Raw genomic sequence first — 19754 nt, forward strand, 5'->3', positions numbered from 1 at the left:
GGGGGCCTGAGTAGGACTGGATTCTCCCAATTTCTCCATCTCTGATGCACTTCTGATATGCCTTCCTTTTTCCTCAACCGAGGATTCCCCCCCACTGTGGTTGACAGGGCCCTCAACCGTGTCCAACCCATTTACCATGCCTCTATCCTCACCCCTTCCCCTCCCTCCCAGAACAGCGACAGGGCTCCCCTCGTCCACACTTTCCACCCCATCAGCCTACACATCCAAAGAATCACCCTCCACCATTTCCACCATTACCAAACGCATCCTCCCCTCCCCTCCCCAGTCAGCATTCTGAAGGGATTGTTCCCTCCGCGACACCCTGGTCCAATCCTCCATTACCCCCAACACGTCGTCCCCTTCCCACGGCACCTTCCCATGCAATCGCAGGAGGTGTAATATCTGCCCTTTTACCCCCTCTCTCCACACTATCCGAGGCCCCAGTCACTCCTTTTAGATGAAGCAATGATTTACTTGTACTTCTTTCAATGTAGTATACTGTATTTGCTGCTCACAATGTGGTCTCCTCTACATTGGGGAGACCAAACGCAGACTGGGTGACCGCTTTGCGGAACATCTCTGCTTGGTCCGCAAGCAGGACCCCGAGCTTCCGGTTGCTTGCCATTTCAATACTCCCGCCTGCTCTCATCTCTGTCCTGGGATTGCTGCAGTGTTCCAGTGAACATCAACGCAAGCTCGAGGAACAGCATCTCATTTACTGGTTAGTCACGCCACAGCCTACCAGTCTGAACATTGAGTTCAATAATTTCAGAGCATGACTGGCCCTCTTTTATTTTATTTTCTTCCATCTTTTTTTTAACCATGTGCCTGCCTACTTTTTTTAATGTTGCAGCTTTTGGCTAGGGCTGCTCATTATTCTGTCACTAACACACTCTCTCTCTGCACTAATGCTTTGTCTTTCACTACAACATTATCACAGTCTCTCTGCCTTTGTCCCATGACCTTGTCGGTTAATCTCTCCGGCTTTCGGTCCAATCACACATCTTCCGTTTTGTTCTGTTTTCCCCCACCCCTACTTTACTTGTTTAAAACCTATTACATTTCTAACCTTTGCCAGTTCTGATGAAAAGTCACAGACCAGAAACGTTAGCTCTGCTTCTCTCTCCACAGATGTTGCCTGACCTGCTGAGTATTTCCAGCACGTTCTGTTTTTATTCCAGATTTCCAGCATCTGCAGTATTTTGCTTTTATTTTAATGTTTTGTCATGTTGATTGAGGGATAAGTATTGGCCAGAACACTGAGGAGAATTCTCCTGCTCATCTTAAAAATAGTGCTATTGGATCTTTTACATCCACCTTGGGGCCGGGGTTTAACATCACCCCTCAGGGGAACATCTCGGACAGTGTTCCTTCAATACTGCACGGGAGTGTCAGTCTCATTTATGTACTCAGTCAGTAGAGTGGGACTTGAATCCACAAACACCTGACTTGGAGAAGCTGTTCCTATTTGTGGGTGAATGCAGAACAAGGAGGAATAAATATATAATATCCATGAATAGAAACTAGGAGCAACTTCTTTCCGCAGAGAGTAGTGAGAATGTGGAACTGGCTGCCACAAGGAGTGGCTGAAGCAGGGAAGAGTGATGCATTTTAGGGGAGAATAGAGGAAGAGTGGGAGGAGGTAATTAAGAGTGGGAGGAAGCTTCTGGAAAGCAGAAACACTGGCGGAAAGCAGTAGTGCCGACTGGCCTGTTTCTCTGCTGGAAATTCTATGTAATTCTCTGTAAAGTTGCCTGCTCTTTGGTAAATGGAGTGTGTCCCTCCAGGGAATAAATGCACACATTAGATACAGAGAAACATAGTGTGCCGATGTGGATTTCTGCGTTGTTTGGTCTGGAGACTAAAGCTGCCTCTGCGAAGAAAATCTGTGAGTTAATGGGTCTGGAAGTGTTTTCCTCTTTATGAAAGTTGCTGTTAATATTAAAGGTCGCTTGCATTTATTATTTATCGGCGCAAGAAGCAAACCCCTGTCTCGCTAGCTAACACATTGCTCCGATTTAGCATGCGTTTGAGCGCTGAGGCGTTGTGGAACACAGTGTGACACTTTCCCCTTTCTATTCTGGGCTAAACCATGGCAACTGCTGCATCTCAGCAATGGTTGGACGAGGAGTTAACCTGCCCCATCTGCCTGCAGATCTACATCGATCCAGTGACACTGGCCTGTAAGCACAGCTTCTGCCGCTGCTGTCTTGAAGAGTCCTTGCCGGAGTCGGGCTCGGAGCTTCCCCGCTGCCCCGAGTGCCGAGCTGGGGAGCGGCCCAAGCCCCCCATGGAGAGAAACTTCAAGCTGGCCAAGGTGGCTGGCGAGTACCTGGGCCTGGAGACGGCTCAGAGCGGCGTCCTGTGCAGCTACTGCATCCGCAGCCAGCAGGCAGCCGTCAAAACCTGCCTGAAATGTGAAGCCTCCATGTGTCCCATGCATCTCAAGCTGCACACAGGGAACGGCGTCTTTCAGAACCACCCACTGGTAGATACATCGGCAGATCTGTCAGTGTGGAAATGCATAGAACACGAGAGGCTGCTGGACATTTACTGTAAGGATGATAAAGTGTGTGTCTGCACTCTCTGCACTCTAATCGGGAAGCACAAGAACCACAGCTGTGGCAGCATCAGTGAGGGAGAGAAGGAGCTGAGGGTAGGTGTGTGTTAATAACCCGGCTCTCCACCTCTTCCTTTCTCTCTTGGTGGGCAGGAACGCCAGACTAACGTGGCTCTATATCTGTTGATTATATTAGGATAACTTACAACTTCAGCTCAAGACCATACAGCAAAATGTTGCATCGATCCAGGTTTCTCTCTGTGATCTTCACACACAGAAGCTGAACACTCAGGTGGGTTTCAATTCTGCACTTTGTTGAGGTTAACCGCTCATTGTCATTCACTTCAGGCTAATCGGAGATAATTCGGGTTAATTGACTCGAAGGTAACCTCTCCACTCCTGCCACTCCCAACTGCCTTCTTAAAGCCTTGTCCCCTACCCCTCCACTATCATCTTGAACAATTGTGAGGAGCTCATTGATTTGTTGTGCAGTTGGAGACCACCTGTTCAGCTCTCTCTGTTGCTCGACCCCTTCCCCATGCCAGTTCAACAAAACTTTCCTGAAGGTCTGACATCCAATTCTGGAGGAACCATAATGTCTGTCAGCCAAACATTGAGAAGACCAAAACCCTTGCCACAAACTCCAATTCTCTTCCCATTGACTCCATCCCCTGTCCAGCCAGGGTTTCAGGCCAAACCAGAGAATTCTCAACATTGGTTTTATGTTCAGCCCAAATGAGCTTCCAACCCCATATCCTCTCCATCACAAAGACTGCCTAGTTCCACCTCCATAACATCACTCACCCTCCACATCCACCTTAGCCCATCTGATATACAGGCTTTTGGTACTTCCACTTTCCATTACTCTGGTGCTCTCTTGGCTACCTTCCCATCCTCCACCCTCCATTGCCTCTATCCTATCTTGTACCAAGACCTACTCACCCATATTTGCTGATCTACATTGGCTCAAGTTTCTCAATGTATAATATTTTTAAAACTCATCATTATGCTTAAATCCTGAAAAGGCCTTGCTTTCTCCCTACCTCTGTAATCTCCCACAATCTTACAATATCGCTTCCCCCCACCTCCAACCCTGGACTCTCCATTCCTTTGCCTTTGGCTGATGGTACATCCTCCCCACCCTTCACCCAATAGCCGTGCATTCAGACACATGGATCATACTTGGTGAAATTCCCTTCCTCTGCCCCTCTGCTTCTCCACCTCCTTTACAACTCACCCCTTTGACCAGACATTTGGTTCTCCTTCCTTATCTCTCCTCCTTTGGCTCATTGTTTATTTTTCCTTATGCCCATGTGAAGTGCAGTGGGGACATTACACTGTGTCGAAGGCACAGTGTGAACACCATTGGCATCAACATCATCACCATGGAGGTTAAATTTCTGGTTTGTTATATTCTAGTAAATTGTGTCTGATGATTCATCCCAAGAGCCGGTTCTTTAAGCTCAAACAATGGCTATTTTGGATTAGGTTTGATTGTGATGCCTGTTATAGTTAAAGACCCCATCAACACTGTTGAGGCTTACACATGAAGAATGACTATCTGAGCATGTTAATAGAGTACGCCAGCATGTTGCTGCCTTTGGACGAGGAAAGGAGGGGAATCTTCAGTACAAACCCATCATACATACTCCATTCTTTAAATAGTGTGGTGTTCTACCTCAATTTTAGTTTTGCAATTCCAGAAACGTGGTGTGCAATGTGACATGTACTTACAGTGAAATAATCTATAGATTAATAACTAAAGCTAACCCATCTCTTAAGAGTCTGATAACAGAAACTAAGAGGGAAGTGAAGGAGAAGTACGATGCATTGAGGAAACATATTGAAAATGAAGAGCGAGATGTTTTCCTATGTCTTGATAAGGAGCAGAGTCGTGTGACAGCAGCAATTGATGCTCACATCCGAAAGCTGGAGAAGGAAATTAAATTCTTTGAGATGTGTCTGGTCAATCTCACTGACCTTTCACAGAAGAGGGAGAAGCTTGCATTTATACAGGTAAATGTAAGGTAATATGGTAATGTGAGGTTTATACAGGTAATGCACAGTTATTTGGGTAATGCGTGGTTTATTCAGGTACTGTAAGGTTATTTGGATAATGTTTATATAGGTAAAGTGTGTTTATTCAGGTAATATACTTTATAGAGGATACACAGTTTTATTCCTGTTCAAGTAGTTATTTGCATTTAAGTTTGTACATTATAAAGTGTTCATGTATTCCTAGCAGTGTTGTTCACACTTCATGTGCCTTAGGAGGCTGAGACTAAATGAAGGTGTGTCAGAAATGTGCCATGAAGACCTGCACGCACAAAAGACATGCAAAAGCTGCTGCCACTGTCTGTTACAGTGTCCACAGTTCTCGGTGTTCATTGTGTTGCCTTCCTTCCAGTCGTGCATTGGTAATACCTGCAGTGTCAGTAGGTTTGCTATCCACAAATGTGTAAGGAGCTCACAGATGTATTATTCATGGCCAACAACATCACCACTTTCATCATTCATCAGCAATAGTATGATAGAGTAGCATAATTCGCCTGGTCTTTGAGCCATAGAGCCTATTTGGGCCCCTGTGCACATTACAATGCCCTTTCTGAACCACATAGGCCTCATTCCATTAATATGTTGCTGGTATGCAACCACCAGCCCATAATAACAATGCTTGCTCCCCAAGCAACTCCCACAATGCCTCTTTTAAGGCAATCATCAGTGGCACCTTTATTTGAAGGGAGAAAGACTCCTGGGAGATGAAGGAATGGTGCATAGACAGCAGCAGAATAAAGGCACAACAGGACACAGGCCACAAGCAGAATAATTATCAAACACACGCTGAAGCAGGCTCTTCAGGTATCGTGGGATGTGAGAGATTTTTATTTTTTCCATGGGATGTGAGCAGCGCTGGCAAGGCCAGCATTTATTGCCCATCCCTAATTGCCCATGAGAAGGTGGTGGTGAGCCGCCTTCTTCAATCACTGCAGTCCGTGTGGTGTAGGTACACCAACAGTGCTGTTAGGGAGGGAGTTCCAGGATTTAGACCCAGAGACAGTGAAGGAGTCAGAATGGTGTGTGATTTGGAGGGGAACCTTGATGGTGTTCCCATGGGAGTATTCCATCACACTCCTGACTTGTGCCTTGTAGATGGTAGACAGGCTTTGGGGAGCCAAGAGGTGAGTTACTGGCCACAGAATTCCCAGCCTCTGACCTGCTCTTGTAGCCACAGTATTTAAGTTTCTGGTCAATGGTAACCGCACCCCCCCCCCCCCCCCACCCCCCAGGATGTTGATGGTGGAGGATTCAGCAATGTAATGCCAATGAATATCAAGGGGAGATGGTTATATTCTCTCTTGTTGGAGATGGTCATTGCCTAGCACTTGTGTTGTACAAATATTACTTGCCACTTATTAGCCCATGCCTGAATGCTGTCCGGGTCTTGGTGCATATGGACACAGACTGCTTCATTATCTGAAGAGTTGTGAATGGTGCTGAACACTGTGCAATCATCAGCGAGCATCACTACTTCTGGCCACATAATGGAGGGAAGGTCATTGATGAAGCAGGTGAAGGTGGTTGGGCCGAGGACACTACCCTGAAGAACTCCTACAGTGATGTCCTGGGACTGAAATGATTGGCCTCCAACAAGCACAACCATCTTCCTTTGTGTTAGGTTTGACTCCACTGAGTAAGTGTCGCTTCATAGCACTGTTGATCACAACTGCCATCACTTTGCTGATGATCGACAGTGGACTGATGGGGCAGTAATTGGCCAGATTTGTATTTGTCCTGCTTTTTGTGGACAGGACATAGCTGCGCAAATTTTCATGTTGTTGGGTAGATGCCAGTGTTGTAGATGTACTGGAACTGCTTGGCTAGGGGTACAGTTATTTCTGGAGCACAAATCTTAAGCACTACAGCCAGGATGTGGTCGGGGCCCATAGCCTTTGCTCTATCCGGTATGCTCGACGTTTCTTGATATCATCTGGAGTGAATCGAATTGTCTGACGATGCTGTGATGCTGGGGACTTCAGGAGGAGGCCGAGATGGATCATCCACCTGGCACCTCCAGCTGAAGATGGTTGCAAATGCTTCAGCCTTATCTTTTGCTCTGAATTTCTGGGCTCCCCCATCATTGATGACGGGGATATTTGTGGAGCCTCCTCCTCCGGTTAGTCGTTTAATTGTCCACCATCATTCACAACTGGATGTGGCAGGACTGCAGAGCTTAGATCTGATCCATTGGTTGTGAGATCGCTTAGCTCTGTCTATAGCATGCTGCTTCTGCTGTTTGGCACACAAGTAGTCCTGTGTTGTAGCTTCACCAGGTTGACACCTCATTTTGAGGTATGCCTGGTGCTGCTCTTGGCATGTCCTCCTGCACTCATCATTGAACCAGGGTTGATCCCCTAGCTTGAAGGTAATGGTAGAGTGAGATATGCTGGGCCATGAGGTTACAGATTGTGGTTGAGTACAATTCTGCTGCTGCTGATGGCCACATGGATGCCCAGTTTTGACATGCTAGATCTGTTCTGAATCTGGCCCATTTAGCACAGTGATAGTGCTACACAACACGATGGAGGGTGTCCTCAGTGTGAAAATGGGACTCCGTCTCCACAAGGACTGAGCGGTAGTCACTCCTACCAATACTGTCATAGACAGTTGCATGTTTGACAGGTAGATTGGTGAGAACGCCATCAAATAGGTTTTTGCCTCTTGTTGGTTCTCTCACCATATGTCCTTCAGGACTCGGCTAGCTCAGTCAGTAATGGTGCTACTGAGCCACTCTAGGTGATCAACAATGAATCTCTCACCAGAGTGCATTCTGTGCCCTTGCTGTCCTCAGTACATCTTCCAAGTAGTGTTCAACATGGAGGACCACTGATTCATCAGCTGGGAGGGAGGGCAGTAGGTGGTAATCAGCAGGAGGTTTCCCTGTCCATGTTTGACATGATGTTATGAGACTTCATGGATCTGGAGTCAATGTTGAGGACTCCCAGGGCAACTCCCTCCCGACTGTATACCACTGTGCCACCACTTCTGCCAGTGGGACAGGACATATCCAGGGATGGTAATGGAGCAGTCTGGCGTACTGGCTGGATAGTATGATTCTGCAGGACTGTCAGGCTGCTGCTTGACTTGTCTGTGGGACAGCTCTCCCAATTTTGGCACAAGTCCCCAGATGTTAATAAGAAGGACTTTGCAGGGTCAACTGGACAGGGTGTGCCATTGTCGTATCCGGTGCCCGAGGTTGATGCAGGGTGGTCTGTCCGGTTTTATTCTTATTCTTATTCAACTTTCCTGTACCGGGTTGATACAACTGAGTGGCTTGCTAGGCCATTTCAGAAGGCAATTTAGAGTCAACCACATTGCTGTGGGACTTTTCTTTTACTTGTTCATGGGATGTGGGCATCGCTGGTTAGGCCAGCATTTATTGCCCATCCCTAATTGCCCTTGAGAAATGGTGATAAGCAGCCTACTTGAACTGTTGCAGTCTTTGGGGAGTAGGTACACCAACATTGCAGTTAGGAAGGGAGTTCCAGGATTTTGACTCTGCAATAGTGAGGGAACGGCGATATAGTTCCAAGTCAGGACGGTGTGTGACTTGGAGGGGAACTTGCAGGTGGTGGTTGTTCCCAGACATCTGCTGCCCTTGTACTTCTAGGTGGTAGAGGTCACAGGTTTGGAAGGTGCTGTCAAAGGAGCCTTGGTGAGTTGCTGCAGTGCATCTTGTAGATGGTACACACTGCTGCCACTGTGCATCGGTGGTGAAGGACGTGAATGTTGAAGGTAGTTGATGGGGTGCTGCACAAGCTGGCTGCTTTGTCCTGGATGGTGTCGAGCATCTTGAGTGTTGTTGGAGCTGCACCCATCCAGACAAGTGGAGAGTATTCCATCACACTCCTGACTTGTGCCTTGTAGACGGTGGACAGGGTTTGGGGAGACAGGAGGTGAGCTACTCGCCGTAGGATTCCCGGCATCTGACCTGCTCTTGTAGCCACAGCATTTATGTGGCTGGTCCAGTTCAGTTTCTGGTCAATGATAACCCCCAGGATGTTGATAATGGGGGATCCAGTGATGGTAATGCCATTGAATGTCAAGGGGAGATGGTAAGATTCTCTCTTGTTTGAGATGGTCATTGCCTGGCACTTGTGTGGTGCAAATGTTACTTGTCACTTATCAGCCCAATCCTGGATGTTGTCTAGGGCTTGCTGCATCTGGACATGGGCTGCTTCAGTATCTGAGGAGTCATATGTAGGCCAGACTGGGTAAGGACAGCAGATTTCCTTCCCTGAAGGATGTGAGTGAACCAGATGGGTTTTTACAGCTATCCGGTCGTTTCATAATTATCATTACTGAGACTAGCTTCCTATTCCAAATTTATTTCATTAATTGATTCCCCAGCTGCCGTCGGATTTGAACTCATGTCTCTGGAGCATTAGGCCAGACCTCTAGATTACTAGTCTAGTACCATTACCAGTATGCTGCTGTTCTCTCGAATGTGAAATAGAAAGATTCCATTTATTGAACTCAGGTCTATAATCCCTCATTCAAAGTTGTCTGGAATCAATCTCTAACCAGTCCTAAGGTCCCAGGCCTCTATAACAGCAGTGTAAGCGTTCACGAGGGGTGCTGCCACTGTCTCAATGACTCATGCCAATGAGGCCTGCCGATGCCACAGGAGTGGTCACATACTCCATGGTGACTTTGGCTGGACCATATGCTGGGAGGCTTCATTACATCCCTTCCCATTCAAAATGTGAAGTCCTCTGTGGCCAATAAACCACTGTGGTGTAGTAGTGGAGTGCACATTACCAGGGCTGCATTTCAACTTGGGAGCATTGCAGCCCTACTGTTGCTGATTCTAGCCAGGTGAAACAGGAGGAGAAAATGTCCCAATGATTTTTCTAACGAATTGCTCGCTGGAGTGTCCGCAAGCTTAATCTTTATTTCTGGGGGTCTCCAGGCCAATCCAGAGGGTTGGCAACTCTAGTGGTATAGGCAACTATTCATCTTATACTGTGTAAATCCTGGTTATGGCCTGCTCTTTAGTCTTCCCAAGACCTGGCTGTGTTTTTGCATGGATGCAAGTGATGGTTAATTTAGCTCAAATAGCAATCTCTATGTGCAAGCAATTCCTAGGAGATTGGAATGCCTCAGCACTGCAGCAGGACCCCCTGCCAGTAAGTGCTTATCTCTGAACAGTGAACACCACTCACATCTCTACACAAGTACACTGTGAGTCAACCCTGTGCCACCTCCTTAACCTCGCTATTTACATCCTCAGTGTAGCAGCTTGGCTGACATGGTGATTAAGACATAGTAGGCTGGGAGCTGCAGACTTGCTTACTGATTGTTCTTCATTCCTTGCTGGAAAAAAACAGAAGGGAACAAAATTTCAAACTGCTGCCTCGGCCGCCCACATATTTCCACTACACAATGTGAGATGTTCTTCAGTTCCAGTGTGCATCTGTATGGCAGTCACTTAGTAGAAAGACTTTGTGACTGCACAGTCCCATGATCCCAGTCGGGAAACTGCACTCATGGGGAGCATGCGTTAGAGGCAGGGCCACAACATTGGAGCCCAGCTTTTCTGACTCAGGCTCTGTACAAATAGAGCTTGCCGTTAAGCACATGGGAGCACGAGATCATGCCTTGCATGGCTGACCATTGTGGTGTCAGCCATGAGTGCTGTGTAGCTTCCATCCTTGCTGTCCTCAACTCGTTCCCACCGATATCAGCGTGGCCTTTTTGAATGAGGTCGGAGACTTCGACTGATAGTAAAACTTGCATTTCATAGCCTCCGGACATCACAAAGTGCTTTCCAGCCAATTGAAATCAAGTCACTGTTAACTCAACAACTAATTTGTTGACAGTGAAGACCCACAGCAAACAGCAATGAGGTAAATAACTCGCTAATCTGCTTTGATGAGTGATGTTAGTTAAGGGATAAATATTGACTAGGACACCATGGAGAATGTACATAATATCTACACCACAGAAACAGGCCATTCGGCCCACCCAGTCTATGCTGGCATTTACGCTCTATACATGCTTATGATTCTGACCTGGAATCTGAATCGATGACCTTCTGACTCAGAGGCAAGAGTGTTACCACTGAGCCATAGATGACACCTGCAGGAACATTGGTGATGTGCTGAGGTGCTTTGTACTCTCTCAGGGGATTAAACAACTACACAGCAATGTTAACTCATAATTCTTGATTCTTGGTCCTACTGCTATATTGGATGGCTCATGGTCCTATGGGGATAATACAGGCTAGGAGAGCAGCAAAGACATGGGTTAATGAAGATCCTGAACAATGGAGAGTAATCTACGCTCAGTTACAATAATTTCTAGGTTCAGATTTTGAACTTCCTAATTAACTAAACATACAGATACTAATTAAATCCAATTAGGATAATTCGCTATCCCTTGTGGTTTACAGGCTTGAAGATTTGGAAAGCTGGGATTGTTAATTATGAGAACTTCAATACAGTTGTATTACCTCACTCTTATACTTCTTTTGCTGTTGCTTTACCCAGTTTATACCATCAGAAAAATAAAACATGAGCCTTTATTTTTAACTGTCAATGCAGATTGTGTCAATCTTTGAAGTAAAATTGCTTTCTGTGTTATTTGTTACAATTGTGATGCCATTAATTTAACACATTCATTAACCCAATTCAAGCAAGCAGAGGAATGGTGCATTAAAATAGTGCACAGAATACAGTAAGAGCATAGCGACATCCATTACCAAGTTCATCAAGAGGAACTTCACCCGCTCTTGGGCTAATATTCACCTTCACTACATAGGCAGGAAATTGGCAGAGCAGGTCACCATTATACAAGCGATCTGATTTTTTTATTTTGATGAAATGACATTTGTGCCGCAAAAATACCAAGTAATGGCCCTTCTGTAACTGCTGCTTTCGGGCTCCGGCCCTTTTTTTTGCTAGTGTAACAGCCATGGAAGGCTTCATTGCTCACTCTTCCCCTTCTATCATGTCTCCAATGAAATAATCATATCTGCCACTTCTGGCTATCACATTGTGCAAGCCAGTTTCGACTTCATTATGCCTCATTTGTGCCAGTTTATACGGCATAATGGCTAGGGTATTTTTGTTGTTTCACGGGATGTGAGCATCACTGGCCAGGCCAGCATTTATTGCCTATCCCTAATTACCATTGAGAAGGTGGTGGTGAACCGCCTTCTTGAACCGCTGCAGTCCGTGTGGTGTAGGTACACCCACAGTGTTGTTAGGAAGGAAGTTCCAGGATTTTGACCCAGGGTATTTTGGGGGAGATCATTCCCTCAAGTTAGCCTGCAAAAAAAAAAATTAAAGAGCCCACATTAAACATGTAGTCTAATATTGAAGTTAGATGTTATCATTTTCAATGAGCATCCAACTTTCCAGTGTACCTACCTGTATTACCCACAGTGTTTTGCACATACATATGGAATGGCTGTACAGGGTCTATGGGCAATGAGCTGTGTTGCAGAATTAAGTTTCAAAGGTGCAGTAAGAGCTCCAGTGAACCAGTAAGGGTGGATGAAAGGAGTGATTCCCATTGCGAATCTCATTTGTGGAACTGATGCAGCTGTGGGACTAAAATTAGCAGCAGAATAATTGCCACAAAGGTGACTGAGCATTTGCCGCAAATGAAAAACAACTAACCTACTGCAGAACTAGCCTGAAAGTTGAGGAGGACCAACTTTTTTGAATTCATCATGGGATGTGGACATCGCTGGCTAGGCCAGAATTTATTGCCCATCCCTAATTGCCCTTGAGAAGATGGTGGTGTGCTGCCTTCTTCAACCATTGCAGTCCATGTGGGGTAGGTACACCAACAGTGCTGTTAGGGAGGGAGTTCCAGGATTTTGACCCAGCGACAGTGAGGGAATGGTGATATAGTCCCAAATCAAGATGGTGTGTGGCTTGGAGGAAACCTGCAGGTGATGGTGTTCCCACGTGCCTGCTGCCCTTGTTGCTCTAGATCAGTGTTGTCCAACATATGGCCCATGGGCCAGGATCCATCCCGCGGGTGCCCCTGTACCCGGGGCCGTTCCTCATCCTCCCCAGGGTCTGTGACTGGAGATGAGAATTTCCCCATTATTGTCTTTTTGCCTTTTCAAAAACATCACACTGTCAGTTTCATAGCTGACAGCTGCTGAAGCAGGAATGCGCTTCCCAACTTTGACAGATTTGGGGGGGTTTCCGACTTTTTTTTTTAAAAAGCCGACCGGAAAACTCCAAAACTGTCCGATGTTGGGAAGCGCATTTCTGCTTCAGCAGCTGTGAAACTCAGTCCGATGTTTTTAAACAAACTGACCGAGCACAAAGCTGCTGTGCTGAGTGTTCCTGCTCAGTGCAACTGTCAGGGGGGGAGGAGGAGAGAGAGAGAGCCAGAGACAGAGAGACAGAGAGGGGAGGGCGGGGGGGGGGGGGGGGTTGCTGGTGAGGGAGAGAGAGAGAGCGCCAGAGAGAGAGAGAGAGGGAGGGTGGGGGGGGAAGAGAGAAAACTCGGGGGGGGGGGGGTAGAGAGAGAGAGGCGGGGACCCAGACAGAGAGGGGGGAGGGGACCCAGAGAGAGAGGGAAAGGGGGGAGGACCCAAAGAGAGAGGGAAAGGGGGAGGGTGGGGGGGGGGGGGGTGGAGACCCAGAGAGAGAGGGAGAGGTGGAAGGGGGAACCAGAGAGAGGGAGATGGGGGGAAACCAGAGAGAGGGAAATGGGGGGGAACAACACAGAGAGGGGGTAACACAGGGGGAGACAGAGAGATCAAGATCACTCCTGACAGATGGAATTCTATCCACAATACTCTGCATCACTACATCAAGTGTGTGGGCAGAGATTGACTACTTATGCAAGCAAAAACAATTCCAGGTATGTCACTAAATCAGCTTTCAACATAGTGATGAGAAAGTAGGTCAATAAATTAGTCTTCTCATTTAAAGCTTCTTCACAATAATGCACATCTGTTGTTGTTATTAGTGAGATAATTTTTAAATGCCTTTATCGTTCGAAGTTTGTTCACCGGCCCTCCCAGGCTGAGCAAAAATCGTAATGCGGCCGTCCGCCCGAAAAGATTGGGCAACCCTGCTGTAGATGGTAGAGGTCATAGGTTTGGAAGGTGCTGTCGAAGGAGGCTTGGCAAGTAGCTGCTGTACATCTTGTTGATAGTACACGCTTGCCACTGTGCACCAGTGGTGGAGGGAGTGTTATGACCTCAGCGAGACCATTAAAGTTAAAACAAGAGATATGAACTCCCCAGACCAATTTTTAAAAGTACACAAGATTTCACATTTTAAGTCTTCTACTATAATAATTAAGCTAAAAATTAATAACGAGACAGTACTTTGTAAGTAGCTAGTACACTAAATTACAGAGAAAGCTATTTCCCTTTAACTTACTAAACCACTTGAAAACCCTATACCACATTTATACATGACAGTGTCCTCATTAAAGCGATATCTTTGCAGTTAAAAGTCCCAAATTCCTCCCAGTTGCAATGGGTTGGATCTCCCAGTCCTCCTCAAAGTCAATGTCCTTTTTGTTCACTTCTTCTAAGCACTTTTGACCTGGACTTCTGTGAATAAGGTGATCTCTGGTGACCCGATTGGTATTTTATTTCCCTCTGCAAAACTCGGCTTTTGAATTGGGTTCAAGTGTTCGCAGCCTTCCACTATATCACTGAGAGATGTTTTCTTTCTCTTCTGAGGCTGCCACTGCTGGTCCTTGTGTCTTCCAGTCTCCAGACTTCTGAAAGCCTGTTGAATTTATCCAGAATCAAAAGTCAATAGTCATTTGCCTTTTTCAATATGAGGAGTCCACAAGTCTGGCCACAGCAGAACCTCCCAGGCCTTCCTTTGTTTCCAGGTGTTAAATTTCAACTCAACTGTCTTCCTGTTTACAATGCGAGAATCTAGAAGAGCAAAACCCATTGTTCTTCAGGTGTTACATTCGATACCATCGGCAGAGCAGGGTTCTACAAGATTTTGGGAAAAATTGGCTGTCCACCGAAGCTCCTCAGTCTCATCCGCTCCTTCTATGACAACATCCACTGCACTGTACAGTTTGATGGCTCCACTTCCCAACTATTTCAGAGTGAAAAATGGAATGAAACAGGGTTGAGTCCTAGCCCCCACTCTGTTTGGCATCTTTTTCTCTATGCTCCTGATATTCACCTTCCCTGCAGATATGGAAGGAGTCTACTTGCACACTAGGTCAGATGGCAAGCTTTAGAATCTATCCAGGCTGAAAGCAAAGACAAAAACACATCATATCCTGATCAGAGAATTCCTCTGTGCTGATGATGCTGTGCTAGTCGCTGACATGGAAACTCAACTACAAAGATTCATGGACTGACTCTCCCGTGCCTGTAACTTGTTCTCCTTGACTATAAGCATCAAGAAAACCGTGGTCACGGGAGAAGGTGTTGCATCTCTGTCCCTGATCACACTAAATAACCCCACTGGAAGTGGTTAGCAAATTCTGCTACCTTGGGTCCACAGTGACAGATAATCTGTCATTTGATGCAGAGCACGATACACGCATAGGGAAAGCAGCTACCACCTTTGGCCAACTTGCAAAACGCACATGGGATAACACCAAGCTGACCCTTAGGACCAAGCTCATGGTTTATAAGGCCTGTGTTCTCAGAACCTTACCGAATGGCTGTGAAACATGGGTGACTTACAGCTACCAGGAAAAGAAGCTCAATAATTTCCATCTTCACTGTCTGCAGCGCATTATGGCTCTATCCTGGCAGGTCAAAATCACAAATGTGGCAGTCCTCTCAAAGGCAGAGCTCCCAAGTGCGTTGGCACTAATCAAACAGAGGCAGCTTCGGTGGATCGGACACGTCCACAGGATGGAAGACGGTCACATACCCAAGGACCTTCTGTATGGTGAGGTAGCGATGGTCAGATGACCACTGGGGTGCCCAAAGCTCTGCTTCAATGATGCTTGCAAGCGTGATGTGAAGGCCCTAAATGTCAACTATCGCACCTGGAGTCACTAGCTGACGAAAGAGGGAAATGGTGACACATCCTGTGGACTGGTGTGCATTACCATGATGACCAGTTGCAACAGACGCCAACACTGAAAACAACAACTCACAGCGTCACTTGGCAGCTTCATGTGTGGCACTTCTGAAAGAACCTGCCTCTCAGGATTGGCTTTCACAGCCATCAGCAAAGGTGCACCAAGAGAAGACACCCCACTTAAATGGATTATTTTCTGCATGTCCACCATCTTTTGTAGATGGAAGGATACCAACCAACATTGCATTCCGTTTTCAAAATGGTCTTTGATCTGGGTTCCTTGTACACATGGTAACCAGAACCCCTGTCTTGTCTCGAGGGAGAGTAGGTGTGAGATCACACGTCTCCACTGAATTCTTAGGAACAGAGGACATAGGAGCAGGAGTAGGCCATTCGGCCCTTCGAGCCTGCTCCACTATTCCATAAGATCATGGCTGATCTCATTGTGGTCTTAACTCCACTTTCCTGTCTGCCTCCATAACCCTTGACTCCCTTGTCTATCAAAAATCTATCTCACTCAGCCTTGAATAAATCCAATGACACTCTGTGAAAAAAAAAAATCTTCTCATCTCAGTCTTAAAAGGGAGACCTCTTATTCTTAAACAGTGTCCCCTAGTTCTGGTCTCCCCCACAAGAGGAAACGTCCTCCCTGCATCCACCCTGTCAAGTCCCCTCAGGATCTTATATGTTTCAATAAGATCACCTCTCATTCTTCTAACTTCCAACGGGTTTAGGCCCAACCTATTCAACCTTTCTTCATAAGATAAGCCTTTTATCCCCGGAATTAGTCAAGTGAACTTTCTCTGAACTGCTTCAAATGCAATTATATCCTATTTCAATAAGGAGATCAAAACTGTATGCAAGACTCCAGATGCGGTCTCACCAAGGTCCTGTACAGCTTCAGTAAAATGTATCTCCTTTTATACTCAATTCCCCTTGCAATAAATGCCAGCATTCCATTTGCCTTCCTAATCACTTGCTGTGCCTGCATACTAACCTTTATGACTCATGTGCCAGGACACCCAGATCCTTCTGAACCATTGAATTCTGCAATCTCTCTCCATTTAAACGGTATCCCTCTTTTCTGTTCTTCCTGCCAAAGTGGACAAGTTCACATTTTCTTACATTATACTCCATCTGCCAAAATTTTGCCCACTCAGTTAACCTATCTACATCCTTTTGTAGACTCTTTACCTCCTCTTGACAACTTACTTTTCATCCTATATTATGTAATTGGCAAATTTAGCTACCATACATTTGGTCCCTTCACCCAAGTCATCGATATAATTGTAAATAGTTGAGGCCCCAGCGCTGATTCCTGTGGTACTCCACTAGTTACAGCTTGCCAACCCTAAAAAGATCCATTTATCCCTACTCTCTGCTTCCCGTTAGTTATCCAGTCCTTTATCCACACTAATATGTTAAGCCTTACGCCACGTGCTCTTATCTTGTGAAGTAACCTTTGATATGGCATCTTATCAAATGCCTTTTGGAAATCTAAGTACACCACATCTACAGGTTCTCCTTTATTCACCTTGCTTATCACTTCCTCGAATAACTCTAATAAATTAGTTCAACACGATTTCCCTTTTACAAAACCATGTTGACTCTGATTCCATTATGATTTTCTAAGTATCCTGCTATAACCTCCTTAATAATGGATTCTAGCTCCTCCCTGTGACAGATGTTAGGCTAACTGGCTTATAGTTTCCTGCTTTCTGTCTCCCTCCCTTCTTGAATAAAGGTGTTACAGTTGCTATTTTCCAATCCGCTGGGACCCTTGCAGAATCTAAGGAATTTTGGAAAATTATAACCAAAGTCTCTACTATCTCTATAATAAAAGCAAAATACTGCGGATGCTGGAAATCTGAAATAAAAACAAGAAATGCTGGAACCACTCAGCAGGTCTGGCAGCATCTGTGAAAAGAGAAGCAGAGTTAACGTTTTGGGTCAGTGACCCTTCTTCGGAACTGACAAATATTAGAAAAGTCACAGGTTATAAGCAAGTGAGGTGGGGGTGGGGCAAGAGGTAACAAAGGAGGTCTAGATTGGACCAGGCCACATAGCTGACCAAAAGGTCACGGAGCAAAGGCAAACAATATGTTAATGGTGTGTTGAAAGACAAAGCATTAGTACAGATTAGGTGTTAATACACTGAATATTGAACAGCAGCAAGTGCAAACCTGAAAAAAACAGTGGGTAAGCAAACTGAACAAACTAAGATGAAATGAAATAAATGCAAAAAAAATTGTAAAAAATGTAAAAAAGAATGTAAAAAAAAGGAAGAAAAAATAACTAAAAATGAAAATAAAATGGGGGGCCTGTCATGCTCTGAAATTATTGAACTCAATGTTCAGTCCGGCAGGCTGTAGTGTGCCTAATCGGTAGATGAGATGCTGTTCCTCGAGCTTGCGTTGATGTTCACTGGAACACTGCAGCAATCCCAGGACAGTGATGTGAGCATGAGAGCAGGGGGGAGTGTTGAAATGGCAAGCAACCGGAAGCTCAGCGTCCTGCTTGCGGACTGAGTGGAGATGTTCCGCAAAGCGGTCACCCAGTCTGCGCTTGGTCTCCCCAATGTAGAGGAGACAACACTGTGAGCAGCGAATACAGTATACTACATTGAAAGAAGTACAAGTAAATCACTGCTTCACCTGAAAGGAGTGTTTGGGGCCTGGGATAGTGAGGAGAGAGGAGGTAAATGGGCAGGTATTACACCTCCTGCGATTGCAGGGGAAGGTGCCATGGGACGGGGACGAGGTGGTGGGGGTAATGGAGGAGTGGACCAGGGTGTCGCGGAGGGAACGATCCCTTCGGAATGCTGACAGGGGAAGGGAGGGGAAGATGTGACTGGTAGTGGCATCACGCTGGAGGTGGCGGAAATGGTGGAGGATGATCCTTTGGATATGGAGGCTGATGGGGTGAAAAGTGAGGACAAGGGGAACCCTGTCACAGTTCTGGGAGGGAGGGGAAGGGGTGAGGGTAGAGGTGCGGGGAATGGGCCGGACACGGTTGAGGGCCCTGTCAACCACAGTGGGGGGAAATCCTCGGTTGAGGAAAAAGGAGGTCATATCAGAAGCACCGTCATGGAAGGTAGCATCATCAGAGCAGATGCGTCGGAGACGGAGAAACTGGGAGAATGGAATAGAGTCCTGACAGGAGGTAGGGTGTGAAGAAGTGTAGTCGAGGTAGCTGTGGGAGTCGGTGGGCTTATAATGGATATCTCTGCAGCCTCTTCTTTTAAGACCCTAGGATGCAGGCCATCAGGTCCTAGGGACTTGTCAGCCTTTAGGTCTAATAGTTTCCCCAGTACCTTTTCCCTGGTGATGGTGAATGTTACAAGTTCCTCCCTCCCTTTTACCTCTTGATTTTCAAGCATCTTTGACAGGTTTTCTAAGTCTTCTACAGTGAAAACAGACACAAAATACCTGTTCAATGCCTCTGCCATTTCCTTGTTTTCCATTATTAATTCCCCCGACTCACCCTCTGGAGGACCAGCACTAGCTTTAGTTACTCTTTTCCTATTTAAATACTTGTAGAAACTCTTACTATCTTTTTATATTACTAGCTAGTTTTCTCTCATACTTTACTTTCTCCCTCTTAATTTTTTTTTGGTCACTCTTAGCTGGTTCTTAAATCTGTCCAATCTTCTGACCTACCACTAATCTTTGCAGATTTGTAGAACGTTTCTTTTAATTTGATACTATCCTTAACTTCCTTATTTAGCCACAGATGATGCATCCTTCTCAAAGAATCTTCCTTTCTTTGCTGCGAGTTATTAAATATCTCCTTAAAAACCTGCTGCTGCATCTCTACTATCCTTACCTTTTAACCTAGTTTCCCAGTTCACTTTAGCTAGCTCTGCCTTCATACCCTTGTAATTACCTTTATTTAGGTTTAAAACACTAGTCTTAGACCCACACTTCTCCCCTTCAAATTGATTGGAAATTCTATGTTATGATCACTGTCACCTAGAGGCTCCTTTACCATGAGGTTATTGTTTAATCCTGTCTCATTGCACATTATCACGTCTAGAATAGCCTGCTCCCTAGTTGGCTCTAGAACGTATTGCTCTAAGAAACTGTCCCAAATACACTATGAACTCATTTTCCAGACTACCTTTGCCAATCTGATTCACCCAATCA

At 45.9% G+C, this 19754-nt stretch overlaps 1 protein-coding gene across 1 annotated transcript in view; it reads left to right on the forward strand.

The window, feature by feature from the left end:
• The first annotated feature begins 2092 nt into the window (after positions 1 to 2092).
• The window catches only part of LOC137351415 (E3 ubiquitin/ISG15 ligase TRIM25-like), a 48100-nt gene continuing 30438 nt past the window's right edge, over positions 2093 to 19754 (forward strand). Inside the window, exons 1-3 of the mRNA XM_068015861.1 lie at positions 2093 to 2656; positions 2757 to 2852; positions 4343 to 4576. Coding sequence (XP_067871962.1) covers positions 2093 to 2656; positions 2757 to 2852; positions 4343 to 4576 — 894 coding nt within the window. The remainder of the gene's footprint in view (positions 2657 to 2756; positions 2853 to 4342; positions 4577 to 19754) is intronic.

Source organism: Heterodontus francisci, chromosome 36 (assembly GCF_036365525.1).
Source record: "Heterodontus francisci isolate sHetFra1 chromosome 36, sHetFra1.hap1, whole genome shotgun sequence".
In the NCBI taxonomy this organism is placed as follows: domain Eukaryota; kingdom Metazoa; phylum Chordata; class Chondrichthyes; order Heterodontiformes; family Heterodontidae; genus Heterodontus; species Heterodontus francisci.